Genomic DNA, 27,787 nt, shown 5'->3' with positions numbered 1-27,787 from the left:
ATGTCAAAGCGCTTTGAGAAGCAAACAGCATGTGGGGCCCCACTGCTTGCGTGAGGCTGGCAGCGCCACCGCACCTGATGGTCCTGGCGGAATCCTCGGGGTCCGGGTCTGGGTCCTGCATCTCTCCGCTGTCAATCGGGCACTCCGTCATCGCCATCTCAGCATCTTGGACCATTGCCTCCTCCATGTCATCCATGAGCCCGCTGTTCCTCTCACTGTCGTTGTCATCGCTCCCTTCTTCCATGACCACGTCAGACTCTGCCCCAGGGCTAAGCAAATCTAGAAAGTCGTGTTGCACCCATGAAGATAAGCCTGGACTCCTGGAGCCAAGGCTTACAATTAAGCTAGGCGATGCTAAAACTAATCAGTTGACAGCCCTAAAATGCCAAGTGAAGAATTTATTTTTTGTTTTACTTTATTTTTCTCTTATTTTAGTCTGCACATATCTGAATCTATGAGACGGTGGGTATATAATTTTACAGGAAAATATTTGTTCTCTGTGCCTCTATGCAGAAGAGCATGGAAAGGTGTGGAAAGCTCCAGAAGGAAGCCTAGGGTGGGATAGGAGCAAAATGTGATGAGGCAAATCGATACCAGACACAAGCAAAGAGGAAACATCTCATCTCCGTAGCACACACCTCTGGTGGGAAAAATATGTATGTGGGAAGATGAGGGAAACTTTTTCATGCAAAAAAAAAAAGATTCTGGGTCAATGACTCTTGCTGTTGGAGTTTTTTTTAATTACATATTCCAATATATTCAAAGTTGGTCACATAACCAATAGTTTTTAAATACTTGAGATATTAGATATTTGAAGTAATATTGAACACTGCCAGTAAGCATTTGATGATAATGAAATAAATTATAATTATGTACTAATGTAAAGTACTTATTTTAAAGTTAGAAAATGAATTGATTAAGAACACTAAGCTACTAGGCTTGGAAAATTAATATTTTACCAGATTTTCCTGACTGTATAGGAAAATGCAATTTTAAAGCAATCAACAACATCAAAAATTGCACTGTTTCCTTATGATTATGGCTATCAACTATATATTGACTTTCTCTGGGCCTGAAAAAGTCAAAGCCACATGTCACAAAAGTGGTGAGAAGACTGCCAAACTTTCAGCTTTGATAGCTAGTCCATGAGTCTCCAAGACAGATCCTAATAATGGAATGTTCTCCTGGAGTGCTCTCCCTTCTCCAGGTATGCATTTATGTAGGGAGGAAAGTTCTAGAGCCATGATAATCATTAGCTCTTCAGCTTTGTAGCAACCAAATTATTTGCTTCTCTGTTTTTCTATAGTCATTATTCTTCCCAAAGAAATTGAAAATCGGATACTAGACTGAAGCCCACTATCTATGGAAAAAGTTAGACTGGGATTCTAAAGTGAAATACTTTGGTAGCAACCCATTAGGAACACAATCTGTGAAGAATATGTGAGATGTGATTTTTGTTATAAGGATTTAACATTTTTCTTAGGACTCCTTCAGAGTTAACATATACAGTTCGAATTTTTCCAAAGGATATATATTATTAATTGGCCAAATTTAAGTTGTTTTTATTGTTAAAGATGAAGGTAAACAATCGCAGGTGACAGTGTCCAGTTGTTTGGGCAAGCAAGCACTGGCTGACTGGAAGTGTGTGGGAATTTTGTTGGTGGATTTATATCATTAGTCAATTGATTGCATCTATGACTGATAAAATCCATGCCTTAAAGTGAGAACTGAGGATTTCTGAGGTTAAAAAGAAAGTGTTCTGCCTCTTCTTCAGCCAGACAGCTTTTGTTGGGGACTACAACTTCACCTCGGAGTCTCCAGCTTGTGTCCTGCCCTACAGAATTCGGACTAACCAGTCACCACGGTTGTATGAGCCAATTTCTATAGTAAATCTCTAACATATGTAGAATTTCTCCTCTCTGCTCTGTTTCTCTGGAGAACCCATCTAATATACATATATAAGGCAAATAGTAACTAGGTAGAGGAAAGAAGTGGTTAAATACTTCCTCATGAGCCAATTTTGTGATTTTTCCCCTTCCTTCGCAAATAGGGAAGAAAACACCAGGTAGAATGAGAAGGCTGGTGGAAAAGAGGCTGAGAGCTATAACTTACGGACAGTTCAACCACATCCACATTTCCAAACAAACGATAGGAGTATAAAATAAGAGGACTGGGGAAGAAATTTTGAACAGCCAAGCTTTCAGAACTTCCTGCTCATAGTGTCAATGTCAAGAAAGCCTCTTCAGTTTTTCATCAAAACTCACTGAGCAAGAGAGAGGATGCAAATAAATAAGATCAGAAATGGAAGAGGAGACATAACCACTGACCTCACAGAAATAAAGGAGGTAATAACAGGATACTATGAACAACTTTAAGCTAATAAATACAACAATTTAGATGAAATGGATGGGTTCCTGGAAAGACATGAACAACCAACTTTGGCTCAAGAAGAAATAGATGACCTCAAAAAACCAATCACAAGTAAAGAAATTGAATCAGTCATTCAAAAGCTTCCTAAAAAGAAAAGTCCAAGACCAGACGGCTTCACATGTGAATTCTACCAAACATTCCAGAAAGAATTAGTACGAACTCTGCTCAAACTCTTCAAAAAAATTGAAGTGGAGGGAAAGCTACCTAATTCATTCTATGAAGCCAACATCACCCTCATACCAAAACCAGGCAAAGATATTACAAAAAAAGAAAACTACAGACCAATCTCTCTAATGAATATAGATGCAAAAATCCTCAACAAAATTCTAGCAAATTGAATCCAACAACACATTAAAAGAATTATACATCATGACCAAGTAGGATTCATCCCAGGTATGCAAGGATGGTTCAACATAAGAAAATCAATTAATGTAATACACCATATCAACAAAACAAAGCAAAAAAATCACATGATCATCTCAATTGATGCAGAGAAGGCATGTGACAAGATTCAACATCCTTTCCTGTTGAAAACACTTCAAAGGATAGGAATACAAGGGAACTTCCTTAAAATGATAGAGGGAATATGTGAAAAACCCACAGCTAATATCATCCTCAATGGGGAAAAACTGAAAACTTTCCCCCTAAGATCAGGAACAAGACAAGGATGTCCATTATCACCACTATTATTCAACATCGTGTTGGAGGTTCTAGCCAGAGCAATTAGACAAGAAAAAGAAATACAAGGCATCAAAATTGGAAAGGAAGAAGTAAAACTATCACTGTTTGCAGACGATATGATACTATATGTCGAAAACCCGGAAAAATCCACAACAAAACTACTAGAGCTAATAAATGAGTACAGCAAAGTAGCAGGTTACAAGATCAACATTCAAAAATCTGTAGCATTTCTATACAATAGCAATGAACAAGCGGAGGGGGAAATCAAGAAACGAATTCTATTTACAATTGCAACTAAAAGAATAAAATACCTAGGAATAAATTTAACTAAAGAGACAAAAAACCCATACAAAGAAAACTACAAAAAACTGTTAAAAGAAATCACAGAAGACCTAAATAGATGGAAGGGCATACCGTGTTCATGGATTGGAAGACTAAATATAGTTAAGATGTCAATCCTACCTAAATTGATTTACAGATTCAATGCAATACCAATCAAAATCCCAACAACTTACTTTTCAGAAATAGAAAAACCAATAAGCAAATTTATCTGGAAGGGCAGGGTGCCCCGAATTGCTAAAAGTATCTTGAGGAAAAAAAACGAAGCGGGAGGTCTTGCGCTGCCAGACTTTAAGGCATACTATGAAGCCACAGTGGTCAAAACAGCATGGTATTGGCATAAAGATAGATATATCAACCAATGGAATCGAATAGAGTGCTCAGATATAGACCCTCTCATCTATGGACATTTGATCTTTGATAAGGCAGTCAAGCCAACTCACCTGGGACAGAACAGTCTCTTCAATAAATGGTGCCTAGAGAACTTGATATCCATATGCAAAAGAATGAAAGAGGACCCGTATCTCACACCCTATACAAAAGTTAACTCAAAATGGATCAAAGATCTAAGCATTAGGTCTAAGACCATAAAACAGTTAGAGGAAAAGGTAGGGAGATATCTTATGAAACTTACAATTGGAGGCGGTTTTACGGACCTTAAACCTAAAGCAAGAGCACTGAAGAAAGAAAGAAAGAAATGGGAGCTCCTCAAAATTAAACACTTTTGTGCATCAAAGAACTTCATCAAGAAAGTAGAAAGACAGCCTACACAATGGGAGACAATATTTGGAAACAACATATCAGAAAAAGGTCTAGTATCCAGAATTTATAAAGAGATTGTTCAACTCAACAACAAAAAGACAGCCAATCCAATTACAAAATGGGAAAAAGACTTGAACAGACACCTCTCAGAAGAGGAAATACAAATGGCCAAAAGGCACATGAAGAGATGCTCAATGTCCCTGGTCATTAGAGAAATGCAAATCAAAACCACAATGAGATATCATCTCACACCCACCAGAATGGCCATTATCAACAAAACAGAAAATGACAAGTGCTGGAGAGGATGCGGAGAAAGAGGCACACTTATCCACTGTTGGTGGGAATGTCAAATGGTGCAACCACTGTGGAAGGCAGTTTGGTGGTTCCTCAAAAAGCTGAATATAGAATTGCCATACGACCCAGCAATACCATTGCTAGGTATCTACTCAGAGGACTTAAGGGCAAAGACAAAAACGGACATTTGCACACCAATGTTTATAGCAGCATTATTTACAATTGCAAAGAGATGGAAACAGCCAAAATGTCCATCAACAGAAGAGTGGCTAAACAAACTGTGGTATATACATACGATGGAATATTATGCAGCTTTAAGACAGAATAAACTTATGAAGCATGTAATAACATGGATGGACCTAGAGAACATTATGCTGAGTGAGTCTAGCCAAAAACTAAAGGACAAATACTGTATGGTCCCACTGATGTGAACTGACATTCGAGAATAAACTTGAAATATGTCATTGGTAACAGAGACCAGCAGGAGTTAGAAACAGGGTAAGATAATGGGTAATTGGAGCTGAAGGGATACAGACTGTGCAACAGGACTAGATACAAAAACTCAAAAATGGACAGCACAATAATACCTAATTGTAATGTAATATGTTAAAACACTGAATGAAGCTGCATCTGAGCTATAGTTTTTTTGTTTGTTTGTTTGTGTCTTTTTTTCTTTTTCCTTTTATTATTATTATTATTTTTCTCTATATTAACATTCTATATCTTTTTCTGTTGTTTTGCTAGTTCTTTTCCTAAATCGATGCAAATGTACTAAGAAATGATGATCATACATCTATGTGATGATGTTAAGAATTACTGATTGCATATGTAGAATGGAATGATTTCTAAATGTTGTGTTAATTTCTTTTTTTTTCTTTAATTAATAAAAAAAAAAAAAACTCATTGAGCTGCAATGTGTGCTTTTCTACAGTAAAGCAGAACAAACTCAGGCCATAATTTACCTTGGGCTGGGGCACCACCTGAACGAATGAAAAACCCGCTAGGTCATAATTGTCATACCTTCTAACAAGGAAAAAGGATGGATGTGACTTTTGGTCTTTTACCTACCTCCATTAATGGTCACTTCGCCAAGGCAGTTGTTTGGTACTTTTGGTGCACAGCGCTTATGACAGTTGAATCTGCAATCTAATAGGAAGGTTTCAAAACAAAACAAAAAACCAAAAACAAGAACTCATCAGAGGGAGAAGTTGTAAAACAAAGAATATAACCTCTGGTAGATGAGTGACTGAACAGAAGGTTCAAAGTTCAGCCGGTAAACATTTGTGGCAAGAGCATCTTACCTTTACACTGCAGCCCCTGCCTGAAAAGCCCCTTGAGGAGCTTCTTGCAGTACTGGCACACCGTGGGCCGGGTATAGGAGTGGATGACAAATGTGTGCGGTACTTTCACTTTTGACATCAAAATCTTGTCGAGCTGAATTGGCCGCCCAATGTATGACTGAGAGTTAGATCTCTTCTCTCGGCCAATGAATGACTCTGACGGTGACTTTTGCTATAGGTTTGAAAAACAGTAAAGCACGATGAGGATGAGAGAATCAGTTTGAGCCACATTTTTAATGTTTTCTTTTTAAAATTCATTTTGTTTTACTATTTTAATTAGTGGTTTTATTCTTAAGTTTGTGAGAGAAATAAACGTAAACTACCGTTCTATTAATCAACATAATTCTCCCCTCATTTCTTACTGGAGTTACCTCATTTTTATAGTTTGATAAAAGAATGTGAGATATGGATAATTGAATCAGATTTCAAGTTTTCTCAAAAACTCTTTTGCTTTTAAAAATTAAGGGAATTTGGTGAAACATTAAAATTAATTTAGTTTTAATACAAGAGTATAATGATGAAAGCAAATAAAAATGGTCTTTGATCTCATGGCAGAGATTATCTTGCTGGCATTATCTAAGTTATTACCTGTTATATGCACGTGGTTAGAAAATGCAAGTGGTTCAGAAAAAATAGAAGATGAAAACTAAATTCTCCCTGTTTGTCCTACATAGTACTTCACCTGAAAAATGCCTAGTTAACTTTTCTTTAATTATGTCAAGAAAAAAAAAACTAAATATGATTTAAAATCTTTCTTCAACCTTTATAAAAGGGTTTAAATTATATTACCATTTTTATATTTGAAAAATTTAGCAACTAATGATTATACAAGGTGCAGAAATATTGGTGTTTTGGCTATAATTACATCTCTGAACACTCTTGCCTCTCATTTTGGAATTATTTAATTATTACAATATATTGATTTTAAAAATAAATGAATTAAATTAACTGTGTTCTCAGTGTTTTGGACAATTTCTATGGTATCTTTGACATCTTGGACATGTATTTGGGGATCATCCGAATAAAAGATAAGTTAAATTGTTTTTAAATATGAGACTTAGGTTTCCACCCTGTAATAATCACTGTGTTAGATGCCTTAGAAGCTAGGTCTTATTTTCCACATTTTATAGTTGAGGCGTCTAAACTCATAAAGTTTAAATAAATCCCTTTGGTTAATAAATCCAAATGGTTAATAAATAAGCATAGCCAAGGCTTGAGCCTACATTTGCTTGCCTCCAGAGCCCCTGCTCTTCGGTGCTGTATCATTTTACCTTTCTTTATATAAACTTTATTAGCAGAAACTGACAAACAAAATCCAAACAAACATTAAGATGTATAAGCACCTATTTATTTATATAGTAAATATAATCAACAGCTTTTTCTAATCTCATCAATATGTATTACTACCTTACCAGTTAATTTCTAAATTGGATCAGTTACCAACAAAAATGAGAAATAAATCAGATTTGCATATAATGTCTACTTTTATTCCCTATCTAGACAGAAAAATAATGCCAAATGGTGAAATTATGATTTGCATATTCACTAGCTGCAGAAAAAAGACATTTGAAATAAGGCTTTACACAGAGATAGTATATCTACAGTTACATTTACAGTGCCATAAAGGAAAACTATAAAACAATTATTCTGAAAGATTCAACTCTTGCAGAGAAGCCCAGGTTGCTTATAAAAAGTGAAAGGTTTGCCAAACCTGATTCATAAGTATGCTGAATAAATTCCTTCAATGGAATTGAGGAATGTTAAGCCCAAAGGGTTAGGTCCTTGTTTCAACTAAGGGGTCAGTTTCAAGTACAGACTGAAAAAAACCAATATTTTTCCATAGTTGGAAAGTTTCAACACCCGCAATAAAAGACCAGAGGTCTTTTCTTTCTTGGCAGATGCATTCTTTGCAGACATAAAATATTCTTAGATTTTGAAAATCCTATGAAAAACTGGCCAGATCGCTCTTCAATTGTTTTCCTTAGTTTATGATACCTAATTCTGGGTTGTTTAACACAGCCAGTTTGATATATGACCATTTAGTATACCGCTGTAGGTTGAATCATGTACCCCAACAAAAACAGGTTCTGAACCTTCATCCTCTTCCCTGTAGGTGTGACCTGCTTTGTAAATAGACCTTTGAAGACGTATTATCAGTTAAGGCGAGGACTCCTTTGTGAACTCGATCTTCTAACATCCCCATTTAGGTGTGACCCAAGTGAATGACCCCTTATTAGAGAGGAAATTCAGAAACAGCCAGAGGAGCCAGAAGTCAGCGAAACCAGAGGAGCAGACACAAGGGCAGAGAGAAAGCCATGTGCCTGTGTGATGGAAGGCAGAGATGCAAGCCAAGGAACTGCAGGGATTAGGGCAAACCAGCACCAGAATGCTACAGACTTCAGGGAGAAAACTTGGCCTTGCTGATGGCTTGACTGGGGATGCATAGGCTCTAAAATGGCAAGCCAATAAATTCATGTTGTTAAGTCCAATGCATCGTGTGCTATTTGTCACAGCAGCTTGCCTTGGTAAGCGAAGACATATACCATAGGGCAGATTCACTTAGAGAAGCAAGAGGAAATGTGATAAAATGAGTATTTTCTCCTCACCCAACATGGAAACACTGGCACAAACACTGCCATAAACTTTAAGAACTAGACATTCTTGAGAAATTACTTCATTTATTACCTTCAGGACAGAGTTACATAAGGAATTCTTAAATATTACATGAGCTGAGGAAAAAAGTTGGCTGTCACTCTGTGGCCCAGAGACTATACTAAGAAAATATTCAGGCAACGACGGGATTCAAATGGCTACATGTGTCCTTGGCACAGAATAACAATTCACAAAACTCTGTAACTTATAGTGTCAGAAATTAAGCCTTTAAAAGCATTCATAAAGAGGGCCTTCCTGTCATGCATGACATTTTAAAAATTAAAATCAGCCAGCATTAAAGCCAGAAATACTTATTACCTTTTTAAAATAGTCCCAACTAATTATTTTGAATGTGGCTTGTATTTCTAAAATGAAAATTAAAACTTTAAAATCTCGAGGCTGGGAACAGTCATGGTGAGAACTGACTTACTGCTAAAAAGGACGTTGTTGGAATTGTTTAATCTTACTAGATAACAAACCCCAGGGAGAAGGGAGAATGGAGAAGCCTATTTAACTTCAGTTTGCAGGATTATTTTCCACGTTCCTGGGAGTGTACACACAGACATTGCAAGCATTTTACCCTGTCCTGAGGCAAATCTAAGATACCAAGACAAAAAAGGAAGACTGAATCACTATCTGATGATTTTGATGGGTGCTTACGGGGTATTTATACATGCTTCAATCAAAATGTAAAACAAAGCCTCCATTGATATATACATATATATCATATGTATATATATCATATATCATATATATATGATATATATACATATATATCATATATATCTGTTACATATATATATATGTAACAGATTCTTAAAACAAAACCAAACAAAAAAAGCCCACTGCTCTGTAATACATATTTATCACTGTTTACACATATATGCTTAAGACTGTAATTTCAGTAATCTCACCCACTATTTCTCTAAAAATACTTCTAATGATCCAAACATAAACTAAAGCTTTTTAAGGGTTTTCAAGATTCCATGACACTGAATATTGGTTCACTAATAACCAATATTCGGTTACTGTTTTCAATCATTATGTGAAGCTTTATTTGAAGGCATGTACACCATAAGCATAATTACAGGGTATTTTTTGTTTGTTTTACATATGCAGTTATAGAGTAGGAAAATTTAAGCAATTGAAAAATTTAAAGGAAACAGATGCTGGATGTTAACATAACCTCAGCATGAAACAGGACATGATGCAAAAGCGTAATGGTGGCTGAAATAACCAGGCTTTTCTGCACATAATATATTAGTATACAAAAGAGAGAGATATAATACCACTTTCATTTTTCATTAACTAACCTCATTTTACTTTTTATTATTTGTATATTTAAGTATGATGTGCATGAACATTAACATTTTAAATAAGGCCTTTCTTTAAAATGAAATTTACTAAGAAGAAAAGTTTTCTTGACCTATTACACCAGTGAAGTTTTTACTAGGTTTTCTAGATGATGTCAAAATTAATTCCAACTGTTGCCTGCTATTCCATTTTGGCAACCTGTATTTAGTGAAACTGGGCAATCTGTGGAATGGTTGTTTTATGCAGAAATAGGGAGGTTAGTTGAAATGCTTTGGAAAGGGAATAGCTACATTTTGTTTCATTCTGCTCCATTATTACATTCAGAGCAAAACTGGCTCAAAACTCGCAGAACAGATTTTAAATTCCCTTCTCTATAATTATGGTAAGCATGATCAGAACGGTACTTGTTAAAAGTTAGACTTTTATAATTACTGGTCCTATAGATTGTTCTCTCCTCAGTGTAGGAGTTTGGATGAAAATACAGGTGTGGAAGTTTTGTGAGAACCGACCTAACTGCAAAAATGCAGTGTTTGGATAGATGCATTGCAAATGATTTGATGTGGCAAATTATAGATAATGAAAAATATAAAGGTCTCTTCTCTATTCTCAGTGTAAGAAAGTATCATATCATGGATAGAGAGAATATGACAACAGAACACTGGTGAAAACCAAGTAAGGATTTTAGAGGTTAAAAAAAAAATCTGTGGTCTTCCTAAGTATCTGTAATGTCCTTATACGAATAGTGTTCATTTGAAATTACTGCCAGAGTTAGAACTGTATGTACTGAACACTTATTTATAAAGACAATGCATCCTGCTTTTCTAGAGATCAGATTTGTTTTATAACCTGGTATGTTAATTAATGACTCAGCAAATTTGGAACTTTCCCAGGAAATGATTGCTTAGATTACATTATGGAAACTCCAACTGCTAGCATGTCTTTAAACATTTAACAGAACTCTGAAACAATTTCCTAACAAGGTATATTCCACTTAGCAGTTCAAAACTCATTAGTATAACTAGAAACAGAGGGGGAAAAGTTGCCTTTACCTGTGGTTTGTTTATTGCCATTTATGTAAAAATCACACATAAGCTTTCCTGAGAGATAAAAAGTCACTTCACAAAAAACATGATTGAAATGAAAACTTCTGCAGTATTAAAATATTTATGCTTATAAACCAAAATTCATTCCACAACCCCATACTGGGACTGAATTTTCAGAGACGTAATGTCCCCTTGAGTTAAGGAGGAATCGAATATCCTCATGGAGCTGTCTCAATTATTAGATAATACACTCCTGAGGGAAGGACAGTATCTTAATCATTTTGTCCTATATTAATGGGAAAAAAAAGTGCCAGGTACATGGCAAATAATTAACAATTGATTGTACTGAACAAAAAGTATGTTTTCAAATGTAAACACATGGGAATAATGATGAGACATTTCAATAGAGTTTCAAAATTCAAACTTTAACACGTCTTTCCTTTTTGGATGTTATATGGACTGTAACTTTGACATATTAGCTTTACAGGAATTCAATTTCAAGAAAATACAATTGGCTAAGGAATGCTTTTCATTTCAGTGGCTCTTGCAGGCTCACTCCTCACCCCTACTTGGCATATCCAACTTAAATATAAAATCAGTGCAGAAAGAAAGGGGTAGCAAGACAAATGACTGTAGGCTGTTAACATAAACAGATGACCCTCAGTGTCGGGGAGAGAACAGGGGATGGTGGAGACTGTAGGTAGGAAATGGGAGAGGACAGATTCACTGTTAAAGGGGTGGGTGATGCTCGAGTCCCGCTAATAGCTGCCATGTGAGTACGCAAACCCGGGTTGCGAGACATTTTATTTTCTCAAAAGAAGCAGGTGTTTTATGATATAACTCCATGTCTAAATGCTGGCATCTCTAAACAAAGTTAAAATTTAGTGCTGGTCAACTTATCTGGGGACCTTATGCAGAGTCTGAGACCTTTGGACTCGATAATGAGAGCAAGCAAGCACTTTTTAAAAGTTTTATTATATTTGAAACTCTTTCCATAGCACTTTACATGCATTCATTTATTCAACTTTCAGGATCCTAGTGCTATGAACCCCATTTTGCAGATAAGGAAACCGAGTCATAGAGAGTTTAAATCCTTTGTCCGGATCACATAGCTGGTGGGTGGTAGAACTGTACACTCAGATTTTCTTGCCCCAAGTGGTAATGCTGATTTCCATCTCTTTACTCTCAGTTCTCACATTCCATGATTTTAGGCTAATATGGAAGAGAGAAAATATTTTCTTCCTTTCATTTAACTTCAGAGGAAAGAGTTCATAGGAGACAAGGAGAACAATCCGGGTGTAGTGTGCTCTAACATGCTCTGTGTCATGGAGGCTTTACAGAACACCATGGCCATCTGAAGACACAGCTTGAATATAAAATCAGTGCAGAAAGAAAGGGGTAGCAAGACAAATGACTGTAGGCTGTTAACAAAAACAGGTGACCCTCAGTGTCGGGGAGAGAACAGGGGATGGTGGAGACTGTAGGTAGGAAATTGGAGAGGACAGGCTCACTGTTAGCCATCACTCAGTTGGCTGCCTACATTCCTACTCAGCGTTTTTACACTTAGAAGGTATGAGCACAACTGTGGCAGACAGATGCAACCTAACATTAACTCTTTAGTCCAGAATTCTTAAAGATCTAGCACTTTGGACTACCATTCAAAGAGTTGTTATAGAAGAGAAATTTATGACAATTCAATTCTATTGCTATCAGGATGGACCGATCTAATTCAACAGGTGTTTCTTGGGGCAAATCTTACCTGCAGGTCAAATAAAGACCAATAAATAGCGTCTCTGTGCCCAGTGAGTTTACTATTTAAGAGAATTGTGGACACAACATACCTCTTACGATCAACCTATATATTTGCCATTCACCTCTTTCTGCAGAGATGATTCCTCCTGATTCTCTTCACATCAACTTCTCCAAGAAACCTCTGACCATCTAACTTAATGTCCACTGTCCCCTACCCAGCTACTCTTTATTAGACACCCTCACGCCTCCAGGGCCATTACTGCAGCATGAAATTATTGTCTTATTTACTTACTTGTTTACTGGTTTTTATTGCCTCCCTTAAATAGAATGTAAGTTTCATGAGAAAAGGATGACTATTTTGTTCACAACTATATTTCTAACTCCTTGAATATGCCACACATGGAATACAATAAATGCCCATATACATGGTTTTCAAGAAAACATAAACCACAGCCACGGTGGAGGGGAAGAGATATTCAGAAAAGGATTTCCCCGAAGAAGAGGCATGTGATGTGGACTCTGATGTACATCTTGTTACGTGATGATTATACGAAGTACTCTTAGCAATGAAAATGTTGGTTTAGGACAACTCAGCCCTTCCAACCCTCACTGCCTGGAGACTTCTTTCACCTACTCAGAAATCTGTTTATCTCACATGGAAATTATTATCTAACCTCATACTCAGTTTTTGCCAGTAAAACATCGCTGTGAATGTTCAGTTTGAGATGGACTATTTTCTGAAGCATAGAGAAACAATCATCTCCGTTCAATAGCACTTACACGAACACATTACCTCTCACAAAGGGAGGCAGGGATTTTCCAGCCTAACTCTGAAGACCTCTGGGAAACGGAGTTCACACAGGAACACCTGTGTTTCCGTACCCTGTAATTCCCTGAGTAGAGGGTATGGTATTTGGTGAGTTTCAAATTGTTCCGTGCTATTTTGTAATAATTTTTATTCCACATGCTTTGCACTACATGCCAAGCATGCCAGATAAATGAGTCTGGCTCCTCAGTTGGATACCCTAAATATATAGCATAAATAAAAGCTAATCAACTCCTTTTCATAACAGTGAAAAGGGTTGCAACAGAGCAAGAAAAGAAGTATATCTCCTGCTTAGTGGTGACGGATGCTGTGTTTTACAGTGGAGAATCCATTTCTTAATGTTTGCAGCAATTTGTGAAAGCTTTCAAAGTAATAACATATCTAATCTCTTATTAAAAATACAAGGTGATCTAGATTTGCCACGTGCTAAAGTAGTCTTGGAAGCTACATTAAAAAAGAAATGAAGGGTAAAAGAAACTTACTATTTTTTTTAAGTGATCCACACTTGCAGGGGAAGCACCAGAATTGCTGCAAATTACATGCACTGTATTTTCAAAATGTCAGTTACCAACTTCCTACAAATCTGAGGACTACTGGAGGAAAGAGGAGATAACCTAAGTAGGATTACCTCTCTTTTTATTTGAAGGTGCTACAACTTTAACTCCCTGCACTCTAAATTTATATATATATTTTTAATGGAGCATTTCCACTGTGAGAGAAAATCATTTTGCAGATCAACAACTTTCGGTTTGAGGCTTCAAATATTGAACTATGTATACACAAAAAAGTGAAGTTGATGGTTAAGAGAATATGTGGAAAAATCCAAGGGCAGTGATTTTAGAGACATGCATTACTCTAATATTTGGCCTTGCCTGAAGAGACAGAGGCCTGGCCTGGGTTTATGAGTTCCCTGGAGAGCTGAATGAAATGATCTGGAAAGAAGCTTTCCATATTATTACTGCATTGGAGCCAGCAAAGAGAAGTTGGAAAAGCATGCCAGGAAAAGCTACAAAGGTCAAAACCTTTCCCTCCAAAAACTGTCCATGAGCACAACTGGAAGGGGTTGATATATTTTATAGAATTTTAGATTATAACAGTTGTGCTGGTTTGAAGTGGTATGTACTCCCAGAAAAACACGTTCTTAAATCTAACCAATTCCTGTGGGTGTAAACCCATTGTAAGCAGGATCTCCATGAGGCTACTTCAGTTAAGGAGTGACCCATTTTATTCATGATGGGCTTAATCCTCCTACTAGAATCCTTTATAATGGAATGAAGAGAGAGAGAGAAAAAAAGAAAGTCATGGAAGCAAGAAGCTGAAATCAATGGAACCTGGAAGAAAAGAGAGAGGTGAGGAGACACTGCCACGTGCCTTGCCACGTGACAGGATCCTGGCAGCAGGTCTTCCGGAAGAAAGCATCACTTTGATGATGCCTTGATTTGGGTAATTTTCGGCCTCAAACTGTAAGCTAAAAATGCCACAATATTTAAGCCAACTGATTTCATGGTATCTATTTTCAAAGTAGACTAGGACAACTAAAACATTTTGATACTGAGAGTGAGGTGCTGCTACTGCAAATATCAAAAACGTGAACATGCTTTTGGAATTGGTAATGGGTAGAGGCTGGAAGAATAATCAGCTGTTTGGGAGAAAAAGCTTAGACTGCTTTGTGAGACTGTTGGTAGAAATACAAATGCTCAAGTTACCTCCGATGAGGTCTTAGAGAGATGATAGAAGTGTGACTGGAAACTGGAAGAAAGATGATCCTTGTTTTAAAGTGGCAGAGAACTTGGAGAAAAGTGACTTCTGATGTCAGATGGAAGGCAGAATTTGACAGTGATGAGCTTGGATGTTTAGCTAAGGAGATTTCCAAGCTAAGTGCGGAAAGTACAGCCTGGTTTCTCCTTGCAGTTTACAGTAAAATGTGAGAAGAAAGAGATAAGCTGAGAACTAAAGGAACCAGAAATTGATGGTTTGGAAAACACTGAGCTTCTGCAAACTGAGTGCCTAAAAATACTGGTCAATTGAGGGTTTAAAGGAACATTGACCTTGACAGCCATTTTAGTGCAAGTCAAGATCACAGCTGGGTCTTACTTCAGGAAGGATCTACGGAGGGTCCTATTTCTGATGGCTTGAGCCCTTGTGAATTACATGCAAAACTGACATGTTTTTTGTGAAATCCATATGAATGGAACCACTTCGAGCCTGGGTAAATGGGACTGATTGAAGGAAAAATCACTTCAAGGGAAGGACCACTGAAGCTGAGGTCTGAACTGCAGACATCTTCTGGAACCAAGAGAATGGATCCACCCATGTATGCGAAAATGGAGAGTATACCCTAGTAGTTGGAGAGGGTGGGTCTTTCACCCTGTTGTCCGTAAAGAGTGCTACCACCGTTTTCTTAGATGCCTTGGGGACTGCAGAGAGTCTGGTTGCCACCCCATGCTTGACAAGGGTGGAGCCTAGAGTTTGTCAGTCATCCCCATGCTTGAAGAGGGTGGGACCTTTACCCCAGTATTCAGGAAGAACATGGCCACTACTCAAGCACTTGGAAGTGGTGGGGTTGTTGCTTCATCAGACCTGAAGGACAAAACATTGTTCCACAGATGACTCTCAGACCCTGAAACCAAATATAGTATGCCCTACAGGGTTTTGGAATTGCTTAGGACAAATGAACGCTGTTTTCTTTCTAATCTCTTCCTATGAGGATGGGAATGTTTAAGCTACACCTGTCCCTCCTTTGTATAGTGGAAGCAGATTACTTGTTCACTAGGTTTCACAGGTCCCTAGATGGAACCATGATGAGACTTTGTGGTCGGCATTTGAGGAAACTGGGAAATTGTGATGGAATGAAATTATTTTGCTTATAGAAAAAACATGTCATTTTGGTGTCCAGAGGGTGTAGTATGGTGGTTTAAAGCTGTATGACCACAGAAAAACATGTTCTTAAATCTATTTCATTCCTGTGGGTGTAAACCCATTATAAGGATCTTTTGATGAGGCTACTTCAGTTAAGGTGTGACCCACCTCATTCAGTTTGAGAATCAGTCCTATTACTGGAGTTCTTTACAAACAGAAAGAATACATGTATACACAGAGAATGCAATGGAAGGAAGAAGCTGAAATCAATAGAACCCAGAAGAAAAGGGAGAGATCAGCAGATACTGCAATGTGCCTTGCCGTGTGATAAGGAGCCAAGGACCACCAGCAGCTGGTCTTCAGGAAGAAATCTTCACCTTGATGATGCCTTCGTTTGGACATTTTCTTGACATCAAACTGTAAACTAACAAATTTTCATTGTTTAAGCCAAACCATCTCATGGTGTCTGCTTTGGGCATTTCACTAGGAAATGGTGAACATGCACCATTTGTGTGTATGTATGTATTTGTTTCTGAAAGAACATAGTAGGAACAAAGACTAGATTTTAATGCAACTCAATTTTTTAAGACAAGAAGATTGAGAGAAAGATGAGGGACTTTTTCCTTTACCTTCAAAAACTGATAAAACAAATAAAAGTTTGAGTTTGGAAAATATAGAAAAGGACTATCTCACTGAAATTTTATCTCTCAGTAATATTTTCAGTGCATGGCTACAGATAAAGACCACTGAAAACTGGGATTTGCTCTTAACTTCTGGACATCGTTTCATCTTGCATTTCACAATATTTTCTTGAGAAGGGAGGAAGGAATCTGAGCACATTGATCTAAGAATCAGAAAACTGTCTAATGGATCTGGATCAAGTCATTATTGTACCAAAACATTTCAAAAAATTCAGCTAAATATTTCAGAAGAGGAATTATTTCTGGATTTCATGGGAGTCTAATATATGGCATCATTTCCAAACTTCAAATCTTCTCTCTCATATTTACTAGTATTTCTTCTACACAAGACAGTTTCTTTTTTCTAGGTAGGCACATCCATAAGCTCTCAAAGTGAATACGAGTAATCTTTTTTCTTGGGCCACAGTGTGGAGCACAGTAATGAGTGGTCAGGAATGAGGAAGAGGGACGTACATCTGGCCGGGTCAAGCATGATGTCAGATGAACACAGAAGGCCATTAAGTAAATGGTTTGGGTGTCAGCATAACACTGTTCCCCTCAGAGCAATATTTTGTTTCTTACCGCCTATTTGTGGGGAGTTTTATGGAGGCTGTGGCGCCTTGCATGAGGGGAGAGCGGGTCCTGCAGAGCCTTCCTGAAAATCCAGTTGCTGCTGTAAGTGCAGGGAAGTGGTCTACAATGCCCCTCTGATCCTCCATTCAGGTTCATGAAGAACTCTCTTGCAGTGTTCATATTATACATCTGCCAGTTTTTGTTCAGAGCATGAATTACTAACTTACATAGAATAAGCCAGACACTTCCAATGAAATCAGTCAACAGTCGATTAATAGCACATTAAGAGTAGGCCCAACAATCTTACTAATTTTATGGGAGGGTTCCTCCCTCCCCCCCCAAACTCACCACTGAAAGCACTTTTCTGACTCTCAGGAGGCAGAGAAGCGCTGGGCAGAGCCTTCTTCGGTATCTATCCTCATGGAAAGTGTACACTGATCAGGTTTGAGTTTAGAGGGCTGGTTTATACAATCATCAAAAGCAATCATGCAATATCTGGCAGATGTACTACATGTGTCTCATGGTGCACATTTAAATGGAAAAATGACATTTTAATTCAGATGATTCACCAGAATTCCTGGAACTCCAAAACATAAAAGTAACAAAGTTTCTAGTTCTAGATAGACTTTTGCTACACTGGAAAATATTTATTTGGCCAGAAATATCATAGTTTCATTCAGGATTAGAACTAGCACTTTTTAAAAATTATTTACTCATTTGAAAAGGGTCTACTTTGAAGATTATAAAGTATATCCAGATCATATCCAATTACAGATGCTTGATGCAATTCTGGTATAGTTTCTATTGTCTTCAAATTTTTATTTTAAAAATAAATGACAATTGACTGAATTACATCATTTTGGGGGAGACTTTTAAGGTAAGAATGCAGCCAAACATTCTTTTTCTTTTTTCTTTTTTATGCTGTATGGTGGGGGTAACATTTCATTCTTTTTCCAGGTGAGTATCCTCTTATTGCAGCACTATTTGTTGAATTTTTTGCTTGTTGTTTTTCCTTTCTTTGCTTGTTTGCTTGTTTTGCGAAGTGCATAAGACCAGGAATGGAACTTGGGTTTTCTGCCTGGCAGGCGAGAATTCTACCACTGAACTACCCTTGCACTCCTCAAAAGTTCCTTTTAATACAATGCTTGCCCTAATTAAAGGTGAGTCAGGATTTTTTTTTAATAATAGCAGTTTACGGTAAAATATTATTTAGAAAATATGCACCCTTACATAAAAAGTTGAACTGATAAGTCTACATTTAGTGAAAAAACTAAAAGGTAAGGATAATAAATGATCAAACACATGTAAAATTTTTGGAATGAATAATGTATTTCCTAATATTTTCTGTAAGGCAGACTGCATGTTAAGAAATAATCAAAATACTAGGCTAGAAGTATTGAATTTCATCAGAAATAAGTCCTTAGAGTCTGTTAATCTCAAACTAGAATAGTAGATGTCCCCTTAAAGACATCTGAAAACATCTTAAAATAGCTTCAATAAAGGTACTTTTTATTAATTCTATAAGGTTTTTCTAACTTATTTATTTATTATTATCATTTTTGGGGGGGAGGGGTGCAGGGTCTGGAAAACCGAACACGGGTCTTCCGCATGGAAAGCAGGAGTTCTAACCCACGGAACTACCTCATTTATTATTTTTAAATTGTGTTGTGAGTCATAGTCTATGGCCACAAAGGATAGATACCCAGTGTCTTAAATTCTAATCGATTTTTCAACTTCTTTCCTTTATCTCAAGTAAAGACCATTTTCCTTATTATTCTTTTTCATGGGCAGGCACTGGGAATCACCGGGTCTCCGGCATGGCAGGGAAGATCTCTGCCTGCTGAGCCACCGTGGCCTGCCCCATTTTCCTTAATCTTTTGACAAGAGTATTATGTTTAATCTGCCCACATTGATTCATTTTTCAACAGCCTCTCTATATATAGTAAAAGGATGAGTGAAAATGTCTTTGCCATGTTAAAATAGCCATATGAGGAAAAATATCAAAAACACATTTCAAATTTAAAATACACTTCCTTCACACATTAATAGACTGAAGGTTAATGCCATAATATAAGAAACCAATAAATGACCAACAGAACAAGAGACAAAAATGTATAAACAGGCAATTCACAGAAGGTGAAATACAAATGGCCAATACACATATGAAAGGTTGTTGATCTCTTCCAACAAAAAATATATATATTTAGGTATAGAAATTTCCTCCAACCTATAAAATTAGCAAAAGCAAAAAACTTAAAAATGTTGGAAAAACCTATTTTGGGAAAGATTATATGAGGAACTGGAAACCCTCCTACACTGTTGGTGGAGTTATATAAATTTTTACAAGTTTTTGAAGAACTATTTTGCAAAATGTCAACATTAAGAATGCATATATTCTTTAATCTATTTGGCTTCTAAGAATGTACCCCTACTAACTTGTTCAATAAATGCTTATTAGGAATTTACTAATCCTTTTACAAATGTGCAAAAAATACATTATTCTAGCATTGTTTAAAGGAAAAAAATGTAAACAACATAATCAACGAGAGACTAAGTAAGAGAATGTATATCACTGCAAAGGAATTTTATATTTCTTTCGTATTTCTTTTCCTATTGTTTATCTACGGAAGCTCAAAGATGGTAGGGAATTGAGCTGTTTTGGCATTCTTTTGGCCTATAGTGTAAAGTGACAAGGACATGCTGAGAGTGAAGCAATGATCGGGTTTCTATAACCATTCTGCAACTACACAATGCCACTCAAATATTTCTCTGAAGAAAATCGGATCCAACTTCATGCATCATCTTCCAAGCCATATATAAAGAGAAAAGTCAGTTACCTTTTTAGCAAACTGGATATACATAATGTTTGTGAAAAACAGCTTATGCAGCAAATGCATCTTATTTCTAACAGGAGCTATATCTTAAATGCCTGGCTGACTTTAATTGTACAACTTCCACAGAAAATCAGACTTCTCTTCACTCCTCCTTTATGTAATAAATTCCTGAAGGCCAGTTGGGAGAAGGAAGTGAAAAAATGCTTCCTGTCCTTCTCTGGCTTCATGTCCAAAGGACAATTTGAAAGGAAAGATATTAATTCATATTCAAAATTACGTCCAGAAGGCATAATTAAATTACGAAGCTTAAATTTCCAAAGATATAATAAATTACATTTACCTAGCTTTCACTCTAGATGTTCCCAAGTGGGGAGCTTTTTGTACATGGAAGATCTTTTCAACAAAAGGAATTTACTACTATTGAAATAGATAGCTTCATTTTATATCTTAAGAATCAGAAATCTTGGCTTGCCAGTTGTATTTAATCCAGAATATATTCTAGTTGTGTTTTCATTAACTTCCTTTGTTAGAGCTACTTTAACAAGTACATATTAGAATGGACACTAATCATAATATTTGAAATTTATATTTTCGTGAAGGAAAATATCAATATGTCAACTCTCAATAGGCTAGAGATACAAAGATAAGCAAAAATGATCATTAATAAATCAACTGGTCAAAACAAATCATCATGAGATGAGCACTGTTGTATGCTGTGCTTTCTTTCACATTTTATCTAAATACCTCTCCTCCATATTCAGGTAGTTAATTGCTTAGGGCAGCTTTAAAAAATAAAAGCCTACAGTTACTCTTTTTTTTTGGGGGGGGGGAACTTAATTGAAACCTTTAGGAAGGAAATTTGTGTTTTTTTCCACCCATAATTTCTTTTTGGATTGAGAGCTTGATATTTCTACCTGCATACCATTTTACTTTAAAATTAAGCAGTAGACTGATAAGAAAGAAGAGTTTAAATCTCCTTTCTTGGAAAAGAAATGAAATTCAGACACTGAAACAAGCAGTTGCATTCATCTTCAGGCAGTCCTCATTTTGTACCTTTCCATTCCATCTGAAACCCATGCATTTCGGGATGGGGTCGCCATTTTGCATGGTTCCATGCTACCTGGGATCAGGACACAGCTCCAATATGCATGAATGTCAGTTAATATGGTACCAAGCAAAGAGGGCTTACTGTATTTTGTTTCATTTTCAGTCTGCTCAGTTTCAGAGAAGACACCAATGTTCTCCGATCAAGTAATCCGAAGGTAAAATTTGATCTAATATCCCCATATCAATCACTCCAATGCCAGCATTGCTTTTGTTTTATAGGACTCTGTATAAACTAAACAATAACAAGCAAAAAACACCAACAATACAAAACTTAATGGGCTTTCCACTGCTCAATGGGTTGAATTCTGAGTTACAATGTGACCTGAATATTCTCAGACAATGCAGATTACTGTCTGATGTCAATCTAATATAGCAAGGCAGGTTTGAAAAACATGGTGAGGCATATTTCTAGTGCCAGGAAGAGTCAGTACCTACCTCAAAACCAGGACTCAGAGGAGACTGAAACATGAGGTTGTAAGAGCAAAAGCAGGCAAAGGTGCAGAATAAAAGGGGAAAGAGAGAGGAAAACAGTGTTATTGTAGAAAACCAATGCATATTACTCAATAATGTTTCAGATAAATGTTTTTTTCAAGAAAAAGCAAAATGTCATACTAATCAGTCTTTGTGGCCACAGAAACATCTGAGTTGGAACTCCCTTTTAAAATTTAAATGGAACTCTAGATATTAAGTAAAGATTGCAAAAATGCAGTTTACCATTGTGAGCTGGTAGAGTTATAAAAACAAACCAACTCTACCTGTTTTGGCTTCAGTGATGAAAGATGGTTCTTTCACCTTGCTGAAAATAAATTATAGTCAGAATGAAGTATTTTTGACCTTTAAATGAAAGATTATATTTTCTTCACAATAATTCATCCTCTCAATGGGAAGAGAAAGTAAAAGGTCATCAAAGTAATAAAATATTATATAGTTATCTGCTTGCAGGCAAAAAATAAGCTGATAAATGACCAGTCTCAGACTTTATAGACCTGGAACGTCCAATACTGCATAGAGTTTTAATAAGAGAAAGATGCCTACAGAGCATTTGTTTGCTTATTTTAAAGTCCTTGTTGCATACCATTGTTTTCTGCCTGCTTCTGTTCAATATACTAAAACATATTTCAAAAGTAGAAAGATTGTTCTGGATTTTTAAATTTTTCACAGACAGGATTATCAATGAAAAATGTAAGAAAAATCATGGTTAAGTAAACAATACACTCCTGGTAATTTATACCGAATATGTTCTTTCTTATTTTTGTTTCCCAAAACTTCTAGGGACTGCTCTACCTTATAACTAGAAACCAAATAAAAAATACAGTTGACTCTCTTTTTTTTTAACAAAAAATGCACCACTATATTTTGAAATCGGCATATGGTGTTGAATAAACTATTGCACATTGAAAAAAAAATCCTATTTTCTGTTCTCTGAAGCTCCTGTATGCTAATCCATTTTTTCAGAGACATTGGGAAGTATCGTACATTTAGACTGATGTTCTACCAAGATTGTTACCCAGCAGCACCTGCTCTTAAACATTTTAAATTGACAGGAAGCATGTGCAGAACTCAGACAAGAGCTGCTTATGTAAACCTATCCAACCATGACTTTTGAGGAAAACTTTAACCCCACTTGCAGGCAATCTTATGGGACATTTTCATGCAGAATTGGCAAAGATTTCTTTTTTATGGAGGAAATAAATACAGATTTCAATTTCCAAAATAAGATATTATCTATATATATGATACAGGAGGAAGCTCATAGTATTTCCTCTGAACAGCAGCCCCAAAAACCATTACTTTGGGCTTTCAACAGAATTCAGCTGAGTGCTGTTCAGCTCATGAAATCTGAAGATGCCATTTGCAACGTGTGTTCATTCATCTACTCTTCTGTGTCACCATTTCCCAAAATGTGTTTGCTTCCCTATAAGATATTCATAGGTTTTATGAAAAAAAAAGAAAGAGGGTTCCATATTTGAGTCAGTATAGAAATGCTGATTCATTATTGCAAGACTTCTGAGGAGCTTAACTATGCTTAATGAGTTTTGTAATCTGCAGTTCTTGGATGGACAAAAAATTTTTCAAAGTTAGTTGACCAGGAGAATCCTTTTTGGAGACTATTTTGTGGGAACATCAGTCTGAAGAAAAAATTTGGGAAACATACAGCTCTAAGTATTTTATTTTCTATCTTGATATCAAAGTCAGAGTCACTAAAAATGTCCACAAGACACCAAGAAAAAGAAATGCATTTATTATTTAAGTAGTTGATTGTAATATTATATCATAGTTCTTTTGCTTTGTTTTTTTTCCCTTGAAGGAAGATCATATGAATTACAGTTCTGCATCTTTGATTAAAACCATTGTAGAAAACAATGTTTATGATGCAAATGAATACTATGTTTCCAGGGATTAATGTGACACATTATTATTAAATCTAGATTTCCAAAATTTACTGTTTCCTGTTATTGAATAATGTAAATTATATAACCTCATTTTCTTTTAATTGGCTGATAGTAATCTGTTTAACTAAATTTAATAATTGTTAATTATTCTGATATAATATCTAATCCTTTTCTCGATGATCTGTGATAAAGAACCCTGAGGACTTTAATACTTGCTATTTGGATGGTGATGTGCTATTGTCATTTTTAAATATTTTTATTGAGATATTTATATGGAGTATAATGCACAGAATTCTAGGTGTACAGCTCGAAGAGGTTTTACACATGCATATACCCAGGTATCTTCAATTGAGATCAAGATAAAGAATTTATTCCAGCACCCAAAAAGGCTCCCTCCCATCAGCATTCCATTTCCACTAAGGGGAACCAATGTTCCCACCTCTCTGACCATAAATCAGCTTTGCTTGATTTAAACTTCACACAGTTGGATTTTTAAGTATATACTCTTTTGTACCTGACTTCATCTCTATATTACTTTGTGAGACTCATTCATGTTGGTGAGTGAATCAAATGCTTTAAATATCACTCCCACAAACAGTGAGATGCTCAGTAACTATCACTACAAGCAAGGATAACTGCAGTAACTTGCAAAATCACTACTTGCAAAAATTCAGATTCAGTCAAGGAGCTACAAAGTTGGGAAGATGACATGAGAACTATTCTAAAAGGTAATTTTAGCATTAGAATATCAGAAGCCCCAATTACTGCAAGTTTATGGAATAATTCAAATAATTTCAAATAATTGAAATATATTTGAATTCAAATAATTCAAATATAATTCAAATATAATTCAAATATATGGAATAATTCACACACCTACATTCTGAATATTTCCAAAAATATATTATTATATTTATTAGGGGGATTCAGAAATTGCCTTGTACTCACAGGTCCATTTAATGAAGGAATGAAAACACACAAAAAAAATCCCCAAAAGCTCCCAATCGATGTAGAATTGAGTTTCTCTATGGTGTGAGGTAAGACCAAGATTCATAGTTTCCATGAATTGGAGACAATTGGTTTCAGTGGTATTTATTGAAAAGACTATCTTTTTCTCACAGCAAGCATTAGTTACCCTTGTCATGAATCGGTTGTCCTGTATATGGGGATATGTTTCTGGACTCTATTCTATGCCACTGTTTTATTTTTTTTGGTCCTTGTATAATACACCTTGTCTTAATAACTGGCTCTAAATAAGCCCAGCAATTTTCCAGCTTTGTTCTACCTCGAGGGGTCTCAACCTTGGCACTACTGACATTCAGGCCTGGATAATTCTTTACTGTGAGGCCTCCTGATCAGTCACCCCTCTGGTCAATGAGAAGTTTTCCTTCTTGCTGGGATATTGTCCCCAAGTCCTGAATACCATAGCTGTTTTAAGATGCCTTCAAATGAGAAAGGAGAGGTAAAACTGGGAAATTTCAAGTTTTAAAACATTAGCCTATTTCAGAATAACGTTTTTTTATTTTAAATAATTCCCACAATTTTTGTTTTGTTTTTACTGTTCTAAAATTCCAATTTTAACTTTCTTAAAGAAGATATTTAAATCATATCCATAAATTATGTACTTTAGAGCTAACTGAAATATTCCTCTTGCAGAATTTACCAATCAGACATCACTCAGAGAATATATCTGCATGCAGCCCAGTAACACCAAGCAATAAATGACTTTCACATTTTCCCTAAGAACAAACTTCAAATTTTCTCCTGAAGTGAATATTCAATAGTGGAACAAATGATCTAAAAATCCTGAGAGAAGAACGTCTTTTATCTCTGGTTTCCAAATTTCCATAATCTGTACTTTACAATATTAACACATTAGTGTGTGCTACGCGGCCCTTAGACCATGATGACACCTCACTTCTGTAATTTCCCAAAGCTCAGAGCTAAAAGCAAACTTCAAAGCCGTATGATATTGGAAGAAGCACTGACCAATCTATAGCACAGACCCTGAAGAAAAAAGAAACAGTCATTAACACTGTGGCTGTTTCTTTCCACCTAGCACATTGTCTTGGATTGAAGTGTTGCCGGATCTTCCCACAGACTTTTCCTGTAAACACAGAAATGCATAAACAGGAGATCATACCAGAAGGGGCTCATCAGGGAGGCTGGTGGAGAGCTCAGCAGATGCTGTGCGGACGGTACTGAGCCCTGTGAGGGAAACATTCGAGAGCCTTCTCCGCCTTACGCCGCTGCAATTGTTGGGGATTTTGAATGCACATCTCTTATGGTAATTCAGACCACAACCTGGACAGAGAAAATGGAAGTGACTTTCGTAAACCATAAATTAAATGATCAGTTTTAATTTATGAATAAAAAAAAGATTACTATCGTCATGAGGTTATTTGGAAACTACATTTTTCTTCTAAGATTTCTGATTTTCTTTTTTTTTCTAATTTGTAAATGAGCTGGGTTTGGGATTCTGATTTTACTGGACGAGCTCAGCAAACACTCAAATACCTAGTTAATATATATATAATATAGATAGATAGATGTTTTCAATGTTCTGTGATAGAATTATAGAGTTGGACGTTGAGAGATCTAGGAACAAAATCCCAAATAGGTTATCTGAGCCATTGTCAGCGGTCACAAGTTCCAATGTAAGTGGACATGCAAAGGGGCAAATTCATCACAAGGCATCATGACTTTTGGATGACAGTGGTTTGAATTCTGGCTTTACAACTTGTAGTCTACCTGGTTTTAGACACATCAGTTCACCTCAGTTTCCCTGTCTTTGAAATACAGATAAAATTAAATTAAATGAAGAAAATGTTAGTCCCAGGACCATTAAGGATTCCGCATGACACAGTGAGTCAAAGATGAACAGATTTATTGAAGGAATAAAGCATGGAGGAAGAGGTGGGAGAGGGAATAGAAGAAAGCAGACAGGAACCTGAAATTGGCCCCCATGTGGGGAGCCAGTGGGAAGGAAAAGGAAATGGCTCTAGGCCTTTGTTCTGGGAGCTGTGTTTTAAAGGGGAAGTGATGCCAGATGGGAGAGTGCCCCCTAGATGGTGTGTTGTCCCTTAATTGGATGGGGGCTTGTTGACCTAGGGTATGACAGGTTGCTGAGGTATTCTTCTTTGATGTGCAGGTGCATGCATCAGGCAGGGTGAGATGCTGGCAGGGAAGGTGTTAGCAGCAGCACCGTCTGGAGGATACAATAGTAGCTAGTATGGCAACAGGTTTGTATCCGGGTCCTTGGACCTGACAAGGACACTGAGGAGGGGGCTGAGGGAGCTCGGAATCAAAAGTGCCTTTTGCTCTTAGTCTGAAATCCAACAGAAAATACATGTAAAATAGCTCACATTCTGTTTCCCACATAGTAGGTGATCAGTAATTGGAGAATATTTTAAGTTAGGGAGGCACCATTTTCCTTTCAATATTTCTACTGTTCATGGCTCCTTCCTACAGCTTGAGTCTACTACCCAGAATTTCCCCATGTGTCACATGGCAGGTCAGCTCAATTTTCATAAAAATACAGTTTGGGCAGGGTTTTCTCTAGATCACTTGCTCTTGACTTCCTTCCTCATGAGGAAATAATTTCAAAAATTGCGGTTAGCTTATTGATATGTAATAGTCCTAAAGGGTTTGTTATATTGCCTGAGCACTCAAAGAATTCTATCTCCCCCAAGCCAAAGAGTACAGGGTATGATGTGGTCATTGTTTTTAGGATTATATTACAGTGCTGTAGCAACTTAAATTGTCCAGTTTAAGGTGCTATTCCCAGAGGGGACAGAAAAACTATGGCACTGGTGCAGAAATGTGGGAAAAATTCTACTCTGCACTCAATAGCTGTGTGGCCCCGGAAGGTTTGATTAACCTCCTGAATCTCTGTTCAACACACATTT

General features: G+C 36.6%; 1 protein-coding gene across 3 annotated transcripts in view; it reads right to left on the bottom strand.

Moving 5' to 3' along the window:
- Window positions 1–27,787, bottom strand: part of PRKD1 (protein kinase D1) — a 358,242-nt gene that overhangs the window by 61,290 nt on the left and 269,165 nt on the right. For 2 of the 3 annotated variants that reach the window (XM_077127045.1, XM_077127046.1), the window contains exons 4-7: window positions 26,023–26,183; window positions 5,808–6,018; window positions 5,575–5,652; window positions 75–279 (exon numbers count right to left, since the gene is read on the bottom strand). In XM_077127045.1, the coding sequence (XP_076983160.1) occupies window positions 75–279; window positions 5,575–5,652; window positions 5,808–6,018; window positions 26,023–26,183 (655 nt within the window). Of the gene's footprint in view, window positions 1–74; window positions 280–5,574; window positions 5,653–5,807; window positions 6,019–21,921; window positions 21,946–26,022; window positions 26,184–27,787 lie in introns of all 3 variants that reach the window. The other variant, XM_077127044.1, reaches the window with a different exon arrangement.

The sequence above is a fragment of the Tamandua tetradactyla genome, chromosome 14 (genome assembly GCF_023851605.1).
Source record: "Tamandua tetradactyla isolate mTamTet1 chromosome 14, mTamTet1.pri, whole genome shotgun sequence".
In the NCBI taxonomy this organism is placed as follows: domain Eukaryota; kingdom Metazoa; phylum Chordata; class Mammalia; order Pilosa; family Myrmecophagidae; genus Tamandua; species Tamandua tetradactyla.
This window is presented reverse-complemented; position numbering and strand designations above follow the sequence as displayed.